This window comes from Anarrhichthys ocellatus, unplaced genomic scaffold (assembly GCF_004355925.1).
Source record: "Anarrhichthys ocellatus isolate YVR2014 unplaced genomic scaffold, GSC_Weel_1.0 scaffold71, whole genome shotgun sequence".
Classification (NCBI taxonomy): domain Eukaryota; kingdom Metazoa; phylum Chordata; class Actinopteri; order Perciformes; family Anarhichadidae; genus Anarrhichthys; species Anarrhichthys ocellatus.
The window spans coordinates 1793733-1817528 of NW_022280101.1; the positions used below are offsets into that span (position 1 = coordinate 1793733).

The 23796-nt window shown below is 40.6% G+C and overlaps 3 protein-coding genes across 5 annotated transcripts in view; 1 reads left to right on the forward strand and 2 right to left on the reverse strand.

The window, feature by feature from the left end:
* Window positions 1–844: 844 nt before the first annotated feature.
* Window positions 845–16752, reverse strand: sucla2 (succinate-CoA ligase ADP-forming subunit beta). Its single transcript, XM_031873339.1, has 11 exons — window positions 16638–16752; window positions 14327–14516; window positions 13357–13456; window positions 12464–12626; window positions 10128–10256; window positions 7451–7589; window positions 6223–6384; window positions 4782–4924; window positions 4531–4651; window positions 3120–3208; window positions 845–1812 (listed from the first exon to the last, which is right to left on the reverse strand). Exons 1-11 carry the CDS (start codon window positions 16719–16721, stop codon window positions 1738–1740), a joined length of 1395 nt encoding a protein of 464 aa, XP_031729199.1. The 5' UTR covers window positions 16722–16752; the 3' UTR covers window positions 845–1737.
* A 556-nt stretch (window positions 16753–17308) lies between these two features.
* med4 (mediator complex subunit 4) lies at window positions 17309–20353 on the reverse strand. 2 transcript variants are annotated; one of them, XR_004213718.1, is made up of 8 exons: window positions 20269–20353; window positions 20025–20091; window positions 19666–19836; window positions 19457–19514; window positions 19275–19361; window positions 19069–19200; window positions 17853–18420; window positions 17309–17592 (listed from the first exon to the last, which is right to left on the reverse strand). XR_004213718.1 is itself a non-coding variant. In XM_031873400.1 (7 exons), exons 1-7 carry the CDS (start codon window positions 20340–20342, stop codon window positions 18248–18250), a joined length of 762 nt encoding a protein of 253 aa, XP_031729260.1. In that variant the 5' UTR covers window positions 20343–20353; the 3' UTR covers window positions 17309–18247. The 2 variants fall into 2 exon arrangements, 1 of the variants encoding a protein (XP_031729260.1); XM_031873400.1 differs by having other exon boundaries at window positions 17309–18420.
* A 2049-nt stretch (window positions 20354–22402) lies between these two features.
* The window catches only part of itm2bb (integral membrane protein 2Bb), a 12642-nt gene continuing 11248 nt past the window's right edge, over window positions 22403–23796 (forward strand). For both annotated transcript variants that reach the window (XM_031873372.1, XM_031873373.1), the window contains exon 1: window positions 22403–22638. In XM_031873372.1, the coding sequence (XP_031729232.1) occupies window positions 22555–22638 (84 nt within the window). In that variant the 5' untranslated portion in view covers window positions 22403–22554. The remainder of the gene's footprint in view (window positions 22639–23796) is intronic.

The following is a 23796-nucleotide window of genomic DNA, read 5'->3' on the forward strand; positions in this document are numbered from 1 at the left end:
ACACACACACACACACACACACACACACACACACACACACACACGGAGCTTTACCAGCAGCCGAGGCAGAAACAGAAACTCCAGGACCGTTCGTCAATACTCGCCCCACATCTCTGCAGCGATCAATACGCCCCGGTCCACAGGTGTCACAACTAATATTTTAGACTGACAAATGTGGCCTGTTCAAAGCTGAGGGTGAACCGTGTGAGCCATGCTGACCCTGCAGTCTTTATCCATCAGGACTTCATGCCGGGAGGTTTGGTGTCGACAGGCTGATCCACCAAACACTCAAAACTTAAGATGGAGTTGAGAAGCTGTTGAGTTTTAGTTTGGAATTTTTAAAACGTCCTCACATTTAAAGATTTAGCGACTGATCTCGGAGTTACATTTTGTCTTTTGGCGATTTATTTCAAATTACAGCTGATGAAATCTGCCACAACGGTTGTTTTTCAATCAGCAAAAACTGTCTTCGGCTCATAATGAGAAGGTTTAACATTTATCATTACTAACCAAAGAACCAAACAAGCAGGAGAGCAACATTTCTATCACTCTCACAATTGAGAAAATACATACATAGTTTTGGATTCATTTGTCCAGGCTGTGGGGATTTATGCTTCAACCTGCTGATGTTTGTTTTTGTTAGAAAATAAGTTTCAGCAAAAACATCATATTGGGATGGAGGCGTCTCAAAATCTGGACAAATCAATCCAAAGCCTGGATAGATAAAACTGGAGGTAAATGATTTCATGTTTTTGGTGAACTGAGCTTTTAACACAATTCTCCAGACGCTTGAAAATGTGTCGCACATTCTTTTTTAGGGAAAAGGGAAACGTGTGCCATTTGCCCAGTAAAGACCGGCTGATGAACACTTCAGTCTACAGGAGGTAACAACATAATGTAGAGGCGTCTGCGGGGGGGGGGAAACAGCTCATTCTCGGAAGCAATTTGTGTTTCTGAACACTGTTATTAAATCAATGCTGCCGTGTCATTCAGTGTATTTGACTGAGACACAGCACAATATTTTTGTTTGGCTTTTCAGCACTGATTTATGCATTTGATGAAATACTTCAATGTTCTGCACAGAGGGAACAAATGTCTTTTATTCTGTTACATTCCTACTTTGAGACAAAACACTGAAAAGGCACTCATACAAAACTACGTGTGTTAAAGAGAGTAGTGGGATTGCAATCCTTGTCCTGATGCCTTTTCAGTCAACCATATGCACCCACTTGATATAACAACAATCAGCAGTCTATTCATTTTAACTGAACTGAGAACACTAAATAATGCCAGTCAGGCTTCAGCTGCAATGCTTGAATTTTTCTAAAAAAAAAAAAGGGGCGGAGGAACATTTCCCAACAAGAACTGAAGTAAACAGAACAGCTCATCGTGTGTGAAGGAGTTGAAAGTGGAGGTTTGTGCGTATCAACTCAAGTGCAACTCAAGTTTGTAGGTTTGAGGAAACGTGAAGGGTTGAGACTGTAAGCGGAGATGCCAGTGTGACTAAAAAGGAGGCTGCTTTCTGTCTAAGTGAAACCTGTTGCGGTCTACCTGTTGGACACCTGTACAGAGTCACGCCATCATGCCACAGCACAAGAGGGAGAAAACTACGCGTCTTTGATCTCCTCTCAGGTGTGAGAGGCTCGTCTTGCTGTCCGTCTGTTGGGGTGGAGTGGTGGGCGGCTGGGGGTGCGATGGAGGAAGTGCTAGGGTGAGGAAGTCATGGAGGTTTCTTTCTTAGATGGGCAGCTGGAAGGTGATGTCCACTTGAGCTTCCTTAGCCAGTGAGACAATTTCAGAAAGCTTTACAACCTGTGAGCATAGAGAGAGTCAAGTGAAGTCAAACGAATATTCTTATTTTTAAATTCAAAGTTAGCAGATCCATACATTGAAGGGAACATACTTGTTGTTGCATGTTTTGACCCATTTACTACAAATCATATATACTTCACATCACAGCTGAAGAGTTTGAAGACCGTGCTGCTGTTTTAGAAGTTTGTAATATATCAGATTAACTGTTCAAGGAAGCCATTAGTTTCCTTTAGTTTCTGTATGATTTGAAAATGTATTAACAAGTAACCAGGGCTAAAAAAAAAAGAAGCTTAATTTGAGTTGTAAATTTCTATTCATCAACGTCTTAGATACTAAAAAACATAATTGGCATAATATCGACCGTTAAGAATGCGTCGGTAGAAAACAAACTAAATTAGGCTCAACTAGTCACCTAAAAGATGAAAAAAAGAGAAGTTTAAAAGCAGATTGTTGAAGGTGTGACCTGTGATTTTGGGGGGTATTACAGTTATTCATGTGTCCAATCACAAGTTTAAGATTTTCCTACCATAAGGAACAAGATGGAAATCAATGGCTGCCCAGAGCTTTAGAAAAAAACCATCCACCAATATAAAATAAAGAAAATAACTGATTATTCTAAAAGGTGCTTTTTGACCATACAACTTCCAAAATGATATTACCATAGCAGGACAAAAATCTGCTTCTTTTAATAGCTTTTTAGTTTCAGTACTCGTGATTGTAGCCGGTACTGACAAGAAACAAAAAGACACAAAATAAAAGAGAGCAGAGACATGAATAAAGGATGATGAAGAGAGAGGTTAAAAAGTTAAAGATGAATTTAACATTCATCAGTGGGAGGCAGCTTATGTACCTCACTGCACTGATACATGTAGATTTATCTGCTACACTAATCCTCATCTAACCTGGTGAGCAGTTAGTAAAACATATATCACCAAATATTACCATCAATGGCATGATGTGTCCGAGTTATGTCCATTATGTAATCGCCGTAGTTTGTTCTTGAGCTTTCAGATTTCTCCTTTCTCTCGGATTCACTCACTCTCACACTCGCCTGCTTCTAACCCTTTTCTCACCTGTGTTTTCACAGGTTGCTGCTTCCTGTGCTTTGGTGAGCTCATGTGTTATAAAGCCAAAGTGACATTTCTCCTCAGAATCTCACACACACACACCTGGAGCTTTTACAGACAAGTGCATGTTTATTCATCTACAATACAAGGTAGTGTGTGCTTAAGTGTGTGTTGTCACGATAAATCAACTCAATTTTTTTTTCACAGCACGAGAGTGTGTATTAGTGCGTGCGTGCGTACCATTTTGGCAGCCTCGTCCAGGTCGTCACAGGCCAGGATTTTCAGCGGACTGGCAGCGATCAGAGCTTTGGCATCGTCCACTCTCGTCCCTTCAAAAAAGAAGACAAACTAAATTCAAGATTTTATCGAATGTGAGTTTTTGAAAAGAGTGAAACATCATCTCAGAGGAGAGCAAAAGTAAAGCAGCCAAATCATTCATGACACTTACTTTTTTTTAAATTAAATATGCATTAATATGATGTCTTATATTAAAAAATACTGAACTTAAAAAGTCAGCATTTCTGAGAGTTAATGAAGCCAGTCTAGCCAGAAGGCAATGTCTGCTTGCGTGTAGTTGATTGGCCAACATAGCGTCTTGCCAGCTGAAATGCGGTCGCTGAAGTTTCTTCCCACTGTGGTGTTCAGTCGTGTGTCACAACCGCTGTCAGTCATTTATGACTTCAGGGGATTTTAAAGTAAGAAAAGAGTTGTACTTATTATATTTCAGGGTTTTATTAAATGTGATTTAAAAACCTGTCCAATTTCCTTCCCTGTTTTTTGACACATGGATGACAACTGCAAGGAAAGACTAATAAAGTGTCACTGAGTACATCTGTTTATGCACAGTGTTAGTTTCACTCCAAACCGAGACATCCGGCAGGACGACCTGATGATGCACCAAATCTGTGTGGTCGCAAATATTTATAAACGTCATCTGAAGGTGATGTACAGACAAAAAGGACTTAGAACATTTTTGATCACCAGTTGCCCTCGACAATACAGAGTATAAATGTACAGATGCATATAAATACATAACAATCCACAGTTCAGTCGGGTTCATCGTTCTCTGCATGTGTCCAGGAGCCAGACATTGAAGTGGGAGGCATCAAACAGACACAAGTTCCTCTGAGCTGCCAGCTGCTGCCGGTTAACCCGTCTGACTGGAGGTGGTGAGGTGTGTGTGTGTGTGTGTGTGTGTGTGTGTGGTTTACTGGAGTGTAAAGAGGCTGATGGCTCAGGTCGGTTGAGTACATAAAAAGCTTTCAGTTTAATTGTGTTTAAATTTATTTTAAGGACATTTTCAAAAAGCAAAATGACTAATTTGTGAATCTCACATTTTCATGGAAGTCTCAAGTATAGACGTAGTATTTGGGTTATATGGGCTAAATTCTAAATTCAGAGCATTTCTATTGCCTCCACATGGCTCTAAACATGGCGACGGCTGAGCCGACGACTTGCAGCTAACGGTGCTAACAGCGCAGACAGAGCGCATGCGCACATGCACCATCACGCACTAAAAGGCAAGCGCAGCCAGACCGCCTATGTCCGGCATCCATGGATAAATTGTTCCAGGTTTTCCCAGATGTGTGAGAATCTAGCTCTTCATTTTATGTGAGAGAGTTCTAAGAGTGTGTGTGTGTGTGTGTTCTACCTTGTAACCGCACTACGATGGGGATCTTGAGGTCCAGTTCGCTTACAGCCATGATGATGCCCTGAGCGATGACGTCGCACCTCATGATGCCTCCGAAGATGTTGACCAGGATGGCCTGAACCTGAGCAACACCACCATAACATTAGCATTACCTATGCTACAATAAATAATGTCATGGTGACACAAACATAATTCCAGCATTACATAAAGAATTAAACAGCCTGTGGGATCAGCAGGCGGTGTGTTCTTACCTTCCTGTCAGAGGTGATGAGTTTGAAGGCCTCGGTCACCTGATGAGCTGTGGCTCCTCCTCCTACATCCAGGAAGTTGGCCGGTGTGCCGCCGTGGAGCTTGATGATGTCCATGGTGGCCATGGCCAGACCTGCTCCGTTAACTAGAAGGAACAATGCTCTTTGGTCATTTCAAAGTAAAATATCAAACGTGAAAATCACTGACTGCAGTACAAGCTAGCAGGAAAGTGAAGTGTTTGTTTAGTCCATCTCCCATTGTTGACATGTTGAAATAACAGATGTAGAAGGTCCTGATTCAAAACTATTACGTTGACACACTGATAAGGTATGAATAGAAGTTTGGATGGGAAAATGGGACTCCTAAGCTGAAGTTTGTCATTTTAAAAACGGTGAAAGGGACGATCAGTGCCGGCTATAAATGAGAAGCTGCTACCTGAATGTTCTTTTTTGTAAGTAATTCAGGAACAGTTCTGCATATGGGGTGAAATGCTCCACTGTGGAGCCCGGCTGTCGTAAAGGAAAGCAGAACATTGTAAAGAACGGATTGGATTTTGATTGGCAAATCCATTGAAAGATGCCCGAATCAGCTGGTTATCATCATGGTGTTTGTTAATTCTTATCTTATTTAACAGTTTATTGCCAAAAAGCCTCACTTATAAATAGAAGATAATAACTTTGGGCCTCAGGCAGGAATCACTTGTACTCACGGATATGTCCTAAGAGGGACGTTTGAGCAATTTCAGAGAATGTGTCAGTCACACATTCAAAGGTCCAGACTTGTCGTACGAGTCATACTCACAAGTCAATCAACTAATGTAAAAATAAAAACCTTAAATTAACTTCTATTCCGTTCACCGTAACATCACGGCTTACTGACAGGTTTGACAGCTTTTCTTGCAGGTCTCTGTCTGGGATCATCCTGCGTTACAACAGCAGACAGTGTAAAGCCACCAACAACTTCACGTCAAACCCGTCTCTCCTTCTACGTGTCAGAGTACGGTGCTGCTCCAATGTCACGTCGCCGGCAGCTATATTCATATTTTCCAACTGCTTTGAGTCCTCTTTTATCACCACTGACTCTGCCAACTTTTCTCTATTTTAGTTTGATGATTTCTGACGGCAGACTTGAAATTCTTCGGTAACATTTTTGTGAATGAAACATGCCCACAAATGGAGCAGAACCTTATGGAGCATAATGGCAAAACTCCTCGTATCACCAACATGAGGAACTCATCAAGGGGATATGAGCGAGATTCGGGTTAGGAAAATGTTCTTGCGCGAGTCAAAAGGTTTTCCAAAAAGAAAATTGTCACAAATGTTTTCTTTCAACCACAGATATTTTTCAACATGTTTGACATCTGATTTTGAAGTCCTTGAAACCCCTGATTGGCTTTATTTGTTACTTTGTAGTCGTCTTTGGGGCTTTTTGCGGTGCACTGACCCAGACAACCGATGGTTCCATCCAGGCCGATGTAGTTGAGGTCGGCCTTGGCAGCCTGCCTGTCCCGGGGATCCTCCTGGGTCCAGTCCTGCATGCCGAACACCATCTTCTGGCGGTACTCTGCGTTGGTGTCGAAGTTGATCTTGGCGTCCATGCACATCACTGGTGACAAACAAACACAACATTTTGCCATTAGAAGAAGACGTGACGGTTGTGTGCAGAGATTTCCATTTCAATCTTAAAACCAGAAGGGGCACACGATCATAATAATAATAATCAACAGATAAATACACAATAAAAGGAGTCATTAGTTGGAGATCCATTACATATATTAAGCATAATTACAGTACATTGATACATATTTCAGGCTCTCGTTAGCTAGCGGTTAAGGTTCGGTTGCAGCCGGAGGAACCTTTGTAGGCCTGCAACTAATGATTGTTTCATGTTTTGGTTATTAGTTGTGATTTAGCACAAAGGTCTGTGTTCTCCTCTTCATACGAGTGTTTAAAGAGCTCTGACTCACGCCTGAGGAGCTCATCAATGTGGGTTTACAGAGAGTCATTAACCAGCACTCAACACACGCAAAACACCTCAAACTGAAATCAATCTCTCTCTCTCTCTCTCTCTCTCTTTGTGCGAGTGTCATTTAAAACAATAAGTTAAGTTTGTGCAAATAGTGAGATCGACCCATAGATTTTTAGATGCCTCCCTAACTTATTGATCCGAGAGAGCTGGAATTCAAACCACGACTTAACTTAAAAGCTTAAATATGGAGCTTTTGTTTTATTTATTTATTTTCTTCAAATCTCACGAAAAAGACCAAAATCACCCATGTGTTAGTCCATCTGTCAATATTGTCTGACTTCCTGTCTGAGGCTTTCAGCTCCAAGCTCATTGGTTCCTAGTGGAGACATACATCTTTAAAAAATACAAATATATGATTCAAACAGGAGGAAATAATGCATTTGTTTTGGACAATTTTCAGAAGCGGATTAATCCAACTTTGCTGCTCTAGTAAGTATTTGGGGCAGCAGGACTGTGAATGTGGGATTGAGTCAAAATAAACTACAGTGTACGTGTTCATGGTACCCAGAGCAACTGTGTTTAAAATAGAGTTAAAACGAAGGACCTCTACGGCACAGAGGAAAAAGATAAACCACGCTTTGATGCACACACAATATTTGTTTGTAGATACATTCATTGAGTGTGTGTGTTTGTGTGTGTGTACCGATTCCAGACGCGTCCTCGACCATGGGGTTGATCTCCAGCATGGAAGCGTCGTACTTGATGAACAGATTGTACAGTTTCATCATGTTCTCCGCCGCCTCGTTCACCAGCGCCGGCGGGAAGCCCATCTTCTGAGCTACCTGCAGCAACACAAAAAGATTTAATTATTCACACTCGGTGTCGTGTTCACGCGTTCTGAAGATGCAGCCGGTTAGCTTAGCTTAGCATGAAGACTGGAAACAACAACTAGCCTGGACAGAGTTTCCAGTCTTCATGTTAATCGGTGAGCTCAAACATGTTTTCAGTTTGTTCACGGATCAAACAAACAAGATGAGAGGAGACGCTATTCATTTAAAATACCGTCGCATCAAACAGATGATTATACAGTACAGCAGATGGCTCGTGTGTGCGTCATTCCTCAGAACATTTCCATGTAATTCAGTATTACACACAGTATCAGCATTTTATATCTCAGCTTTGAAGACTGAATAAAATAATACACTACATTGTGCTGTTAACTTAGTCGCTCTTCTCTCAAACACTGGCGGCAAAAAATACAACAATTTAAAAATACGTTTTCTAATCATTTACATATCTTCTCAACCAGCTGAGCAAATAAAAACAATGTTGAGGGCTGTCATTCGTTAATGTCAGGCTGCAGCCGCACAGAAATATCTGCATATTTCATGTGTCACTTTGTTGATACCGAATACAACATGAAGGTGTAACAGTTTTGTGTTGAGAAAATTGAAGAGAAAGGTAAGATTAGTCATTTCTGATGAGTTCATGGTCTGTTACGTCTAGAAAAAAAATCGAGTACATTACACGATAACTTGATCTGTGAAAACAATGACAATCAACATTGTTAGTCGTTAAGTAATTTCACCACATTTTAGCTCTAGTAGTACTTATATTACTAATAAAAAATAGAGTAGGGAAAGGGATTTTAAAAGACACTATGAACATCAGCTTCTTCTTGCATCACTGTAAACACAGTAAAAGCTGCAGATGTTTCGATGAATGTCGTGCAGCTTTAGAAACGTGGTCTTGGCGGACAAAAATAAATGAAAAGGAGTGAAAGAACATCAATGAACCTCCGTCTACTTGGAGAGCCTTGCAATCAGCACCTCTCCCCTTTGTCAAATATATCGAGTCTCTGCTCTCACTGTGACAACCAACACTCAATATCCAGAGACACAAAAACTCAAGATTATACAGCGAGAGACGAGAAGGAAACTGGACTAAGACAAAGAAAATGAAGGGAGTGGAGAAATGAGTCTATGCACAATCAAATTCAGAGAAAATAGATTCAAGATTTTGAAAAGATAAACATGTCTGTTCACAAAGCCTGAGCAAAACAGAAAAATGTAAATTTCACAGTGTTTGATTTGTTGCTTATGGTTCTACAAATGCTGCATCCATGCATGAGCTGTTTGTTTGGTTTATGTGTATTTTACATGACTCATTGTTATGATTGTTGTGACTTTCTGGTTCAAAGAAATAACGTCCAGAAGACGGAGAAATGAAACAGGCAGGACTGAAAAACAATGTTCGGGAAGCCGTAAAAAGGTCGGGACAGGGATCCGTCACTGGTTAACAAATAAAACTTTTATACGAAAAAACTTTGAGAGATTTCAGAAAGAATGACTGGTTAACTTATGTAATTACCTTAAAATGTATTAACCGATTTCTTTTGGCCACTTAGATGCAGTCTCTAAAAACTCCTGAAGGAAATATCTGAACTTATTTTCTGTTTATTTGCTAAATGCTCCATGATGTTCACCAGCTAGTCTCCAACTGTGTCTGCTGAGCAGGTAGAGTAAAGTGGCTTTTTACAGCTTTTATTCTGAAAACGCCGCTATGAGCGCGGAGTAAATGTGCCATAAAACCAAATCTCAGAGCCAAAAGAGGCTGAAATGCTCCTCGGAGCCGCAGACGGGTGGTAACTCTCTGTGTTCATCACTATACGCAACGTCTCTCACATTCTAGAGTCAGTCGACGCTTTATCAATATGACAACTTTAATTAGTGCAGCTTTAGAGACTCCATTGACGTTTGCTGTATCTCACATGTACGTCAGCTCTTAATAATTCAGATGGAAGATGGTTCCACACTGAAGTTTGTCCAAAAGACATTTGTTCTGTGAAAAAAAAAAGCTCAACTGTTTAGAAAAACTGTAGTCTTTGTAAATAAAACAATTGTTTCCGTCGTGTCCTTTAAAGTCGAGGGTTTATTTATGACTAACGGACGATTTTAAACATCCGAGTGTTGCTAATAACAAACAGAAAAATCTAAATAGGATGATAATTTTCAAAGCAGCTTTTCACAATCATAAAATACAGATTGTTTTCTATAAAGACCTGGTGATTGATTATAATTTTGTTCCTCCGAAAAATTAACATCTGCATCCGGGAGGAATGAAGTCTGCGGAGAAGAGATTCTATAAACTGAGACTTGATTTGTGAGAAAAGATTGGACCTGTGTCCTGTTAAATAAAACAGTTTCCTTCTGAGAAACAACATATAGCCTCTTGTGATTTAGACATCGTCTCCCACAATGCAGCGTGAACACAAACAGCATCCCTTCCTTCTCTTTTTTGATTTCTCCTGCAGCCCAAGCCACACAGTTGGAGCGTCTCCCGTGTGTTTTGTGACTTGCTCCATCTACTATTGATTGTACCTTGACAGCCTGCTCCTTCTTAATGCCCTCGACAATGTCGATGGGCTCCTTCACAATGGCATCTGGACTTTCGGCGGCAACATCTTCGATGTTCACACCCCCCTGCGAGCTGCCAATTAACACGGGGCCCTGTGGGAAACAAGAGGGGGTGATGAGGAGTTTGACACTCTGACTTCCTGCACTATTTCAATTAGAAAATATGTGAAATTAAAATATTTTAGAAAGAAAAAAGGATGGAATCCGATGATAGACACGCACACATTTTCACATATACAAAGAATTACAAAATATCCGAACGTTGTCCACAAACTACAGGTAGCCTACAGATCGGATCCAACAGGATGTAACCGTTTCTGTGACTTCCTGTAAATTCTTTGAAACTGTCCCGACTTGATCGCAGCTTTTTGTCTACGCCCTGATGAATGATCTCGAACTATTTCCATCCACATAAGGAAAGTGGTTTAATGACATAAAATGAGAGGACGAGCATCTAAACAGCAAAAAGTTGAGTCTTACATTAAGTTGAACTTATTTTTAGGGCTGGAATCATCAATGATTGAATGATAATCAATGAATCGTGTTGTCCTTATATTTAAGATTTTTGTTTGAAAAGTGACTCAAACAAACAATTAGTCAATTATCTAAATAGTTGCCAATTAATTTCTGTATTTCTGCATCAATTTCTTGATGGATTGATTAATCAACGCAGCGTTTCAACTCTATTTTTTATTACAAGATGAGGACAAGTAGGACAAAGGACAAGCGACACAAGCTCAAAAAAGTAAATATATCCAAATAGTTTTTTTCAATCCAGATGCGACATCAGTTATTGTGATTTTCTGATAATTCTCTCTAGGTTGAAATACCCCTAATCAACAAAAATAATGTCTGCCAACTATTTGCTTGTTGTCCCAAAGTTATGTTCTATTTTCACAGATCTAAGATCCACATTTCCAAATCTACATTTCGAGACGGCTGAATGCTGCACCCTATTCTGGCCCTTTACACTCACACTTCTTCTGCACACAGATAAAAGTGAACTAAACGTTGTGGAGATGCTGGATAGATTGGTGAACATAGCTGGATCTTAAGAGCTGTGGTTACTAGAAGTCTCCCCGTCGACAGATCTGAAGGGGAGGCACTTTACTTCAAACACTCCCCCTTTAATAAAAGGTTTTGTTCCACAGACTCCCACCTGTGAAATAGCTTCTTTTGTCTTTTCCCTGCTGTAGGAGTGAAGACTAAGAGCAAAAGGACACATCTCTGATGAGTATCATCATCATTATCTATGACGTGTATGATGTATGATAATGATCTCATTGTGTATGTACGTAATGTCTCTGTATTACCTTCTCCAAACTGAAGAAGAGCAAGGATACTATACTGCTCCTACAGAGACACATTTAGTATCTTATCTTACCACTCAGACTCTCCCTAAACTGTACTATTCATATTTCTCTGACCAAGTAGTTGCACAATGGCTTTAAAATCTTCTGTTTTTCATCTTGCGGTATGTCTTTGGAATTGACCTCCAACTTCTCCCAGACTGAAGAGCTACTTTTAGCACAAAATTGTTTGGAAATTACTCTTGAAGTCAAGACTGACAAGCCCCTTATTTTTAGGATTTTCTCCCAATTCCCACATTTACTTCTAGCATTAGCGGCGGTATTCCCTGAACAACCCTAATTCTAAGCTTTTGGGAGGTGGACTGACAGCAGGGCAGCAGGCAAACCCAGTGGTCAGATGCAAGGGCACAATTTAGTTCCTTCGCTGGTGAAAGACGATGCAGGTTTTCTAACTCGTTAAATCACATTTAAAGCCTTTTCTATCCCATCAGCAATGCCCATTCTGTATTCAGCTGAACGAGGACACTTGAGATTCACTGGACGTTAAAGGGATCAAACATCTGACGGTCTGTCATTTAACATACATTAAACCGTGACCCGAGACCATTGTACTCTGTGTCACCATTATCTTCAGTACTGTGCTGCCATCTAGTGGTGTGATACAGCACAACCAGCAAAAAGGGATGACTTCTGTTTTTATTAAATAACTCTGAAATCACTCTTTTGGTGTTTATTGATTTTCTGCCTTGTGTATATTGTTGTCCACTAATAGAGCCATTTGAGCAAGAGACAGAATTTAAAATCAGGCCTTTGGCTACAGCAACGATTAGCACCTTCATTAAGCTACTGAACGACGCAGGAAATAGTCATTACGATGGATTTATATACTTTTTATACCATTACCAGAAACTTGTAGCAGACAGTACAGACAGCAGTTTAAATCCACCTTAAGGCCTCACAGTATCTGAATGTTTGTGTGTGTTCCCTCACCTGGTAGGACCGCTCCATGGTGATGGCAAAGTAGTACTCTCTGCGCGGGTACCTGCGTTCGCAGATGAACACCTGGTTGCAGATACGACCCGCCTCCCCGGTCTGCTTGGTGTACAGCTTTCGACCAATCATCTGGGATGAAATGTCCCGGGCCTCCTCTGGCCTGGACAGGAGCGGGAGGAAGAACATCGTGAGCGTCAGAAGAAGCGTCACGTACACGGCCTTCTTGTCACATCTAATAAGACCACATGAAGCTGATGGTGACTTTTAGAGAGCTTCTGGTAACTGTCTTTTGTTCCCTACATGCAGCCTGAAGATAATCTTCCCCTTCATGTTCTTGCAGCTTCTCTGCAGGTTGTTCCTGCCACACTGTTGACATTTTACGATTTCTGAAAGACAGCTTTGCCCCTTAAAACTAATGCAACCTTCTAAATGACGCCTGCAGCACTTCAGCTATAACTTAATTTTCTGTGGTGCATGTCTTGAAAAGCAGAGGTTTAAAATTCCTCTACAGGAAGCTCAGAAAAAAATGTGGATAATGGTTCATGAAAAGCAAAAGCCTCAGGTTCCCAATGTGTGTGTACTGCTGAGGACCCAATGATGTCAAAGTTAGTGAAGTGAGAACGCGTTCAATTGTCTTAAGTGGGCCTTTACAGGCCGTGGCTCATAGACTTCAGTCTACTTTTACTGCTGGCTATTTCAACGTTACAACCAAAGTCTTCTTCACCTCCCTGGAGTTAATGAGCGGTTCTTGAGAACGCTGCAAGCACCCGAGCACTCGGCCCGTTCCGAACGCCCACTCTCGGGGAGCTGCACTAATACTGTCAATGCAGCATTATTTATGTTTGTTGGCACTGGATTTGTGTTTGATGACAAGAAGCTGGATTACTTACGAGTAGACGATCCTCACTCCTCCCTTCAGTCCGCCCTCAAATGTCCCCTTTCCTCTGCCGCCAGCCAGCACCTGAGCTTTCACCACCAGGTCCTTTGAAGCTGACACACACACACACACACACACACACACACACAATTAACTGTGACAGTGACGAAACAAAAGACGTCTATGACAGATGATGACTTCTGCAGCCCTAACATCCCGCCCACCGCAGTGCTGAGACAACAAGTCAATCAGGCGACAGATTATCGCTATTATTAACGCTAAGAATTATCATCAAGAGTTTTGGGCTCATCAGTCTTAAATGTAAACTTAATGTCTTTGGGGTTTGGACTGTGTGAAAAACACCTGAAGACGTCACATTGGAAAGATATTGTGATACATTTGATACACATGCGATACTATCTACATACGTTTCCTCTGAAAACGATGCTATGGCAGCAGTAAGAGTGAACTACAACTTTAAAGCTGTGGGCCTGACAGATACACAATGAGCTGAAACTCACTATAAAGCTCCGTAACACCGAGCAGAGCTATTAGAGCTCCCTCTTACTGTCCTGCAATTATGTTAGCCGGGTGTCAACTGATACCACTGAAGCAGGAGTTTGCTATGTTTAGACCAAGTGTGTGTCCGTCCACCTACTAAACAGCTATTTAAAAACCCTCATAGAAAGGTCATGAAACTCTGGGTTTGTCTATAAGAACAAGAGTGAGGTGTTGAACCTCCATACTCTTGTGGAAGCTGCCAAAAAGTGTGTGTACCGGAAGTTAGCATTAAATGTCTGGTCAGATTTGTTATCTTGTTGAATTATTCTTTGATCAACAAAGTTCTTGTATGGCTGCATGGGAAAATTCCTCAATATAAGATGCTTTGAGTTCAGCAAAGACCCTTCCTTTGATCATCTGTACAGATAAATATGTATGATATTATTATTATTATTATTATTTGATTATTGGCAGTTTCTTACCGATCTGCTTGGCCACAGAGTAGGCCTCCTCCGAGGAGCTGGCCACCAAGCCATCTGGCACAGCGATGCCGGCCTCCTTCAGCAACCCAATGCTCAAGTACTCATGCAGGGAGAGGTTCCTCTGCTGCTGCTGCAGCAGCAGCAGCTGGGACACATGGGCTCCGAACAGACCCGAAGAACCACCGAGAACCTGTGCAGTAATAGTGGACTCCTTCAGTACCAATGAAAACTTCATGTTTTTATATAGAGGGTTCATTACTGCATGTACAAGCATTGAATGGCTTTTGCTGGCTGAGAACATTTTTCAGTCCCGATACTGATATGAAAAACAAATACTGATATGATATCTGGGCACCGGATGATTGGTAAAAAATAATAATAATAATAATAATAATAAGTCTTCAGAATTCAATAACATACCAGTATATCATGTATAAAGTGGAAGAACATAGAACTTGATATATCTGCCATTTTGTCCAAGATCATGTTATTTGAATTATTATCGGCCCAATATCAGTATCGGTGCATTCCTATTTAAAAACATTTAAATTTAGGATCATCTTTATCAGATTAAATATCTGTGTGTCACAGGCAGAGAGATGTAGTACAGCATCTGTAAAACTGACAACAGCTAAATTACAGACAAGAGGTTGTGATTGTCCACACTAAACACACATTTAAAAAAAAAACAATCTACAGCAACAACAAAAGTGTCTTGAGTTACTTTCTAAGAACAGAGAAGTGTACAGTCAGCAGGACAACACACACAGCAGGGGGAACTTCATTAAGGATATGAAACCGAGAGTGTGTTAAAGGGCTTCTCAATTCAAAATGCCAAAATCTGGGAAAACTACAGAAGTCAGTAATGCTGGTCTGAGAAGTAATATATACCGACTGCTGTATCAGTGTTTACACAAAAGCCTGCTAATCTGCTACATCAACTAACAATGATCAAAACAGGGCAAAATAGATAGAAGAAGAGCAGGTATTCCAACATGGCGTCAGAAGACACTTTTGGTTCTCAATTTCAGCTCCAACACGCAGCTCTTTCAACTCTTTTTTAGCAGCTCGGACATCTGGGGGAACTAGGTGGTTCCATATCTTGTTTTGTCTCTCAGTTTCCAGTTGTTATCACCAGCTGATGTCATTCATATAAACTGCAACAAATAACAATCCAAATCCTTGATATCTGGTTTTATATACAGAACAGTGCATTCAGAAAGTAGTCACCTTTCACGTTGCAGCAAAACAGCATTTTAGACATTTTTGCAAATGACACAATGACAGCTGACATTGAATTATGGCATCTCCCATTTCTCTTGATCGTCACTGAGACGTCTCTACACCTTGATTTAAATCTATCTGTGGTAAACTCAATTGATTGGACATGATTGGTAAATGAACACACCTGATATTAATGAGGTTGAGGAGCTGCCAGCAGAGCTCAACAGACCGGATTGTGTGGAGGCTCAGAGCTGGGGAAGCGGTGTGAATACTTTCTGGATGACTTTCAGTCAACCACAAGCTCCACATTAAGGCCCAAATCAGACGTTACAAGCTTCCCTTGAGCCAGGCAACTCAGGAGTTGTTTGCAACTTGCGTAAGCGGGACAACACATGAGACAAACTTGAGTTTAATAGCAATATAATTATAGGTTTCCCACCTGCTGTAACTTGTACTTAATAATGACACCTCCTCTGACATACCAGTAGGACGCCATGTTTGTTGATCATTGTTGTCGACAGCCTTTCTCTGCAGTGAACGCTGTTGTCAGTGCTCACTGAGGCTGAGTGGATTTGTCCAGCTAACTTTCCTCCAGAAGACGCCATGAGACAGAGGCCATGGGACATAAGCGATGGGACATAGACGATGGGACAGGCGCAAACGCAATGAGACAGATGATACAGATGCGATGATACAGACGCAATGATACAGACGCGATGGCGCAGAGCTTCTCCTCCGCTGTGCTGGTGGAGGTCACCGGGCTACAACTGCGCACATTCACCTCCAAAAGACACCGTTCAAAACACACGGATGTGACCGAATAAGCGCCGGATAAAACAAACGTTTATGTGTGTGTTAGCTGACGTTGCCTGGGTCACTTCATTGTAACAGCCGAGCTAATGCTAACTCCGTGCTAGTTAGCATGCTAGCCAAAACAACAGGAACCCAATGATGATGTTGCTAATGTCAGATTTGACCCTGTCCGTTTTGGGGTAAACTGTAGTCTTTAACGATGGTGGGTCACTTCCACACATACCTGCTCGGGAAGCAGGAGACCATCGCTTCAATGCAGGACACACACACTCACCTTGGAAGCGGAGCTGATGGTGTTTCTGGCCCCTGAGCTTCTCAGGCTAGCCGTCAAACGGCCGCAGATCAGGGACGTCGCCATGTCTCCCTTCTTCAGTGGAGTAACTGACGCGCATGCGTGGTGAACTGCTAAAACGGCTTCGACCAGTGTCGCCTTCAAATGCTGTCGGATATTAGTAAATAATCTAAAAACGGATCCCAGTAAACACGACTGGAAAATATTTAAGTTACTAAAATTTATGTAAGGCGAAGATGAAATGCAATTGATACCAGATTAAAAAATAGCATGTCTTTGCTCTTACTCTTGAACTATAATATACAATGTCGATTCATGACATATTGAGTTTACAGAGTGCGTGAAGGCAGCAGTGTCATGGCATTGACAGTGTAAATATAGCGTCATTCTGGCCTTTCACCTAAATTACATCAATCACTACTGTGTAATATATGGGAATTATTAGAGTATTAATCATATTTAACTGAGTCAACTCATACTTGTAAATGAAGAATAGGCATTATTGTATTTTATGTTTTTCAGGGCTTTTCATTGACACCTTGTGTCTTACTGAGTCTGAATATGATCAACCCGTAAAGAAACACTCCCTCCTTCACGTTATCACCAACATTCACATTATTTTTACAATGGAAAAACCGAACAAACACACCCAGTTTCTATTCCAAAAGTATTTATTTACAAGGCTGAGTATGTACAATCTTATTTACACAGAGGTAAATCCACAGCATTAGTCCACATTGTTATTCAACAACCTGCACTACACGTAGAACATTCACACTAAAACTGACAAAAAGTAGTTACACACTTCAAACACAGGTAACCGGTCACCAAAGAGCAAGAGAGGTCAGATTTTGGGTTTGGTTTCTCTTTGAGTGTCTTTTAGAAGGATATTAGAATAATTACATCGTGTAGAAGTCTAGAATAGGAGTTCATCTTTCTTATTTGTGTTTAAACTATATACAATTAAAGTACATCAGCCACTCTTATTTGTTTTCACTTATATTTTAATACTGGTGCAAATTCAAGAAGCTCCGTTTACTCTGGAGGAACAGCTCCCTCTGACTGTTTAAAGCCACACAGACTGACGATTATGTCAGATTTAATTATGATAATGATTTCTTCAAACCTTCAACTGCTGGGCCACACTGGACCAGTTATGAACAATCCAAAGAAGAGGAGTTAAAACACAAATATAACCTTATTTGCAATGCAAGAATCAAAAAAGAAAAATGGCTCGTACGAACTGGCTCATTCTACAAAATGTACATAAAAGATGGCCCTTATTTTACTAAAGGATAGCAGGGAAGTGACTAAACTAAAGATCTCAGCTGAGAAGAATGAGAGTGGAGCTTCTACATACAGCTTTTAATCTCTTTCCATTTTAGGAATTAGCTCCTTTGTGACTCCAGAGATTCACTACATGCAAAGTTTTACCACAAGACACTCATGTAGACTTGGATTTGACGTAAATGGAACATGTCAAGGCAAAGAAACAGAATGGTCTTATAAATTGACAAGCTTAATTTTTGTCCTTTTTGTCTGACCAAAGCTCAGTGGTGACCTTTCTCATGACCACTCACACTCTCAATCTTTCAGTCGGAATCACTGCTGCTGCTGGAGGAATCGGTCGACATGGCTTCCACGTCGTCCTCGTTCTCCTTGTTGTGACCCGGAGGCTCGAGGCCGAAGTCGTTGCCATGATGAGGAGGCAGCATCCCCACGGAGACGTCTGAGGACTGCCAGGGGTAGTGAGGCGTCAGGACGTCTGAGAGGACAAAGAGGAGAGACGGAGGTTATTCTGGGGATTCACAAATCTAGCAAGCGAGTGCCCATGTTATAACAGTAATAATGTCCTCTGAGGTGTCCAGATGAAAACAAATAATACACACAGTAGAGGACTTTGACAATTACACCCGACTGGTTTGGGCAAAATCAAACCCTTCACCAAAGAAAATATAAGAAATCAACGTCCAAATGAAAACTTACGACTTAAACTGATTCATAAGAAATTGTGTTATTAAATGGTGTCTCACTCGTGCCACTTTAGTAAAGAAGTGCAAGGAGAGTGGAGTAAGATCTGCATCATTACACGTGATAAACAAGCAGACATTTTCTAACAATGAACTAGAACACGTCTGTCCACAATGCCATCAGTTCATAATTTTGTCCTATTAGACATTTGTGTGAAACGGTCATAATAAGCACATGAATTCTTGAGTTATGGCCCAAAAGGGTTTTGTGAGGTCACGGTAATCAGTTCCTTCTTCAGTCCAAGATGATGCCTGTGCCAGATGTAATGAAATCCCCTCCAGGCGTTCACATAGGTACGCACAGACGGACAGACAACCTGAAAACATCCCGCCTCTGTCTCCGGCACAGAGGCATAAAACCCTAATCCTTTGGAAGGACTTACCTGGCAACCTCCCAGCAGCCAGCGCGTCACCCGGCAGATGACCGTTCACGCCATTGGTCGGCAGGTTGGCCATGTGACCCAGCATTCCACTGCGCATTTCCAGGTCAGTAGGATAGGGTCTGCGTGGATCACCTGTAACCGACACGCGTGTTAGAGGTGAAGGGAAACATGAGGAGCAGGAGGAAAAGTTATTCTGTGGTTCCTACCTGGTACCCAGTTGAGCGGCGCACACACAGCGTTACTGGCACTGATCCTGTGAGCATACTTGATGATTTCCTCTGAAGAGATGCTTCCTGCAAAACAACAAGTCAACAAACCATCACACACAAAACCAGAGTCAACAAGCGCAGCAACCATCTGAGAGTGATGGACAGGTGTTTTAACTCACCTTTCCTGGCTTTGTCAATGGATTTGAGTTTCTCTTTTGCCTGGTAAACAGCAGTGGCCTTAAAAAATAAAGATGAAGGATTTAGATAAGATCAGGCAAGAAGTCAGTCATAAGGAAAGACAGTGTTGGTGCAGAAAGATCTTCTGGACTGTTTTTAATGCCACAGTATTAAGTCCCATATTTAAATTTGTCACAAAAGCACCACCCACCAGGATGTGCTCCGCCTCCTTCAGCTGCTTCTGGAGCTGCTGGATGTCACTGTCTCTCTTCTCCACCTCCTTCTCCAGCAGCTGCATCTCCTGGTGGACCTTCCCCTGCTGCTGAGCCGTCTCCATCAGCTCCAGGAACTCCCGGTCCCTTTGCACCAGCAGCTCCAGGATCTGAGGACCACACACAAAACACTTCTAGTATACACACAGGTTTTATTTGAATAGAGTGTACTAAATACTACCTCCACCACTCTGATTGAAATCAGATGGTTTAACTCTTGGACAGTGTATTGTTATGAATGAAACTCTTGGTCTGTGTATTGTTATGAATGAAACTCTTGGTCAGTGTGTTGTGTTACCTGGGTGTCATCTCCTGTCTGTGGCAGCTTCTGATTCCTGGACAGAGCCAACATCTCTATCAACTCTCTGAAATAATAAAAACACACAAGCAAAGGAGATTCAAATAGCGGCTAACGTGATGGTTAGCTAGCTGATTCATGTGCTCTGACCGGCCGAATAAACTCCATACACGTGAAACACCAATACCGTAATTAACCGTATAAAAGCGACACCAGGTTACAACTGCGAGAGTTTTAACTTTACCGGGATAAAACCTCCAAATCGTCCAACGCAGACAGCAGCCGTTCCTTCGTTGATTTCTCGACCACCGTCGCCATGGTTGGCTCGCGTCGCTTCTGCCTCAAGACAGGAAGTGACGTCTGCAAATTCTTCTTTGAGTTTTTTTTATTAATGTAAACTGGAAGTGTCGTATTCTACTACCATCTTCTGGTGAAGTTACCTCCTACAAGTACATGGATTTATCTTCTGGTGAAGTTCTTCTTCTTTCTTTTTTTGTAGGTTTATTGGCGGTTAGCAAACAATGAATTGGTGGATTATCGCCATCAACTGGTATGGAGTGTGGATCAGGATGTCTTGTACTTGTGGTTTAATATAAACAATTAAATTAAATTAAATTAAATAAATATTATTCCCATTTTATGATGCTTTATACTTCTACTCTACTACATCTTAGGGGCAAATATTGTACTTTTTACTACAATTGTACTACAATTATCTGATTGCTTTAATAGCTTTAATTACTGGTTACTTTATAAATTATGAGATTACATTTTATGTACACCATTTAGTAATGTAGGCAACTTAACTACAATTCTGAGGTACTTGTACATTACTTGAATATTTCCACTTTACACTTTTACATCTCAGAGGGAAATATTGTACTCTTTACTCAACTAACCTTAGTTAGTTTACAGTATACATGTGCAGTTTATGTAAGGCACAGACATTAAAGTAATAATACACATTATAACAGTATAATGAAGTTTACATGATAGAAATTGAGGTGAATTTTTTGATAGAGCATATCATTTGATGATATAAAAGCGCAATAATAACAACATTATAATTTATTGTATTATATATTATTATATAGTGATATAAGTTATTGTGTTTCTATATCCTTTCTATACTTCAAAACAACTACTTTCACTTGTGATTTTACTGATAATACCTCTGTACTTTCACTTAAGTACAATTTTGAATGTCTGACTCCGGGGGAAATCAGCCGAGATCTGGCAACCATTCCCGGGTTGTCCGTTGAGTTTTGTTAATGTTGTCTCCTGTAGCAGCTGTGGGAACCATGGGTGTGAATAGATCAAGTTAACGGTAGATAGCCAGCCATTTTCCGGTACATGAGTGTGTTTGACTTCAAAATAAAAGTGCCAAAAACACCATGGAAAATTGACCTATATTTGGGAAAGGGCCCTGTGCTTCAAAGACAATGAAAATACACTGGTATTTATGGCCTTCAAACATGATGGAATTAAATCACATTTTGGGAAATACGTTTATTTGCTTTCTCTCTGGGAGTTAGCTCGATGTTCAGATTGACACTACTCATGTCAGACTCAGGCTCGTGTTTGTACAGTAAATATGTGAAGGAACAGAACACAGACTGTTCTGTGTTCTGTGTGTTATGTGTTGTGCTCTGTGTGTTCCGTGTTCTGTGTGTGTTCTGCGTTCCGTGTGGGTTGTGTGTTGTGTGTTCTGTTCCGTGTTCTATCTGTGTTCTGTGTTCTGTGTATGTCCTGCATTCCATGTGGGTTCTGTATGTGTTCCGTGTTCCATGTTCTGTGTTCTGTGTGTGTTCAATCAATCTTCTCATGTTATCCCCATTAAGAAGGGAAAATGCATATTTACCAAAACGACAAACTATTTCTTTAACCTACACATTAAAAATGGTAGATGCCTGAAAAAGATAATGGAGGACCCCCCCCCCACCCCTCCACCAGACTGCAGGTCAAATGTAGAACCTCCTTTAGGCGCTTAATTTCTGTATTATATGCTCTACTCTTCAAATTCCCAAGTAATAGTTCAGAAGTATTGTCAACAAAATATATCAAAAGTACCAGCAGTCGGCTTAAAGTACAGAAGGATTCGTATTATTAGTACATTGTACTTAAAGTATTGATAAAAGTAAGCTGTTGTGTAATAAACGTCTCCTGTGACATATATATTAATACTCAAACATAAACACTCAAAATTGTAGTAAATAAATGTACTTAGTTGTTAGTATTTCGACTTTGACTAAAGTTAAAGATGAAACAACTTTCACCAAAGCTCAAACAGGAAACGTTGCCATGTTTTGCTATTTATGCTCTTATGTTGAAACCAAACCGGAAACAGTTTTGTAGGTTTGTGCCTTAGCGTGACCCTCTTTCGTTATCACAACAGATCAGACTTGGCACCGGGAGAGAAGAAGTGTGACTTCCTTTTACTTCGGAGCAAATTCTCTCTGTTTTGCTGTGTTTTTACAGCTTTTTTCGTGGTACTTGTTTCGTCCCGGAGTTCGTCGGGTTTACTTCCAGGATGGTGAAAGTGTCTTTTAACTCCGCGTTGGCTCAGAAAGACGTGAAAAAGGACGCGGAAACTCTCATTCCCGAGGAGGACAAAGTGAGTAGAAAATGGCTAACTGAGCTTCCAGCTCGAGGGAGGAAGGCGCAGTTCATATAAACACACAATGGGTTAGTTTAGCCAAGTTCTCTATTTATATTTCACCGTTATTGTAAGTTAGACACTCAAAAACAAAGACAAATGCGATAATTTAACAGGATTTCGTAATCGTGTTATGGTAACGTTATATAGGTTACTTCCTCATGTAACATTTCATGTTTCTATTCTTTGAGAAATGAATATAATATTTAATATTACACAGTTTTTGTGTTTGACAGTCTGACTTGTCTACTGACATTTTAAATACTTAAATTTATTACCGTAATTCCCACATTTTTCTATTTTTTTTTCTTCTATTTGTGGCAAAATAATTGCAGCATAGTTTTTTAATATGTGTGGTAATTCGAGAAAACATCCTTGTTAGATGGTGATTCAAAGTTTAAAAGGCATCATTGGTACACAGTTAATTGTTTTTAGTGAGAAAACTCAAAGAACTCAACATGTGTTAAGAAAAATAATTGAAGTAATCAAAAAGTGAAGAATAGTAATTTAAATGTTTCCTTTAAAGGGAGTCAAGCACCTTTTTCTTTCTGTCCTTTTGGTTGGATTTGCTCTCATGTTTACCTTTTAGTTCCTCAGTCTCATTATATCTGATCTCTTCATTATCAAGAAAAACCAGAACCTTTTATCTTGTGGCACTAATGTGCTTCACTCTTACAAAATAGTAAGCAGACAAGTTTATGAAATGAAATGTCCCATCAAGCAAAACATCCATGAATATTTTAGCTGCAACAGGTAACTTCATCTGATCTCCTGCTAATATCAGGCTCATGCAAATGAAGAGTTTTTCATCATCTGCCTGTTACAGACAAAGACAAAGCTTCCTGTCACAAGTTGCCCTTTTCACAGGAGTCCTAGAGAAGTTGTGAAAGTTGTTTTCCGGGATTTAATTGCTTTGGAAACGTCAGGAAAAGACAAATTTTAGGTTGCAATCGCTGCAAAAATGTGACAATTTTGAGTCAAAACAAAAAAAACAGCTGCTGTGAATCTCAACGTTTTGTAAGATGTTTTAGTTCTCTCTCTCTCTCTCTCTCTCTCTCTCTCTCTCTCAGTATAAAGTCTAGTTAAACCCTTCAGAGGGTTGTTGTCTCTCTCTCT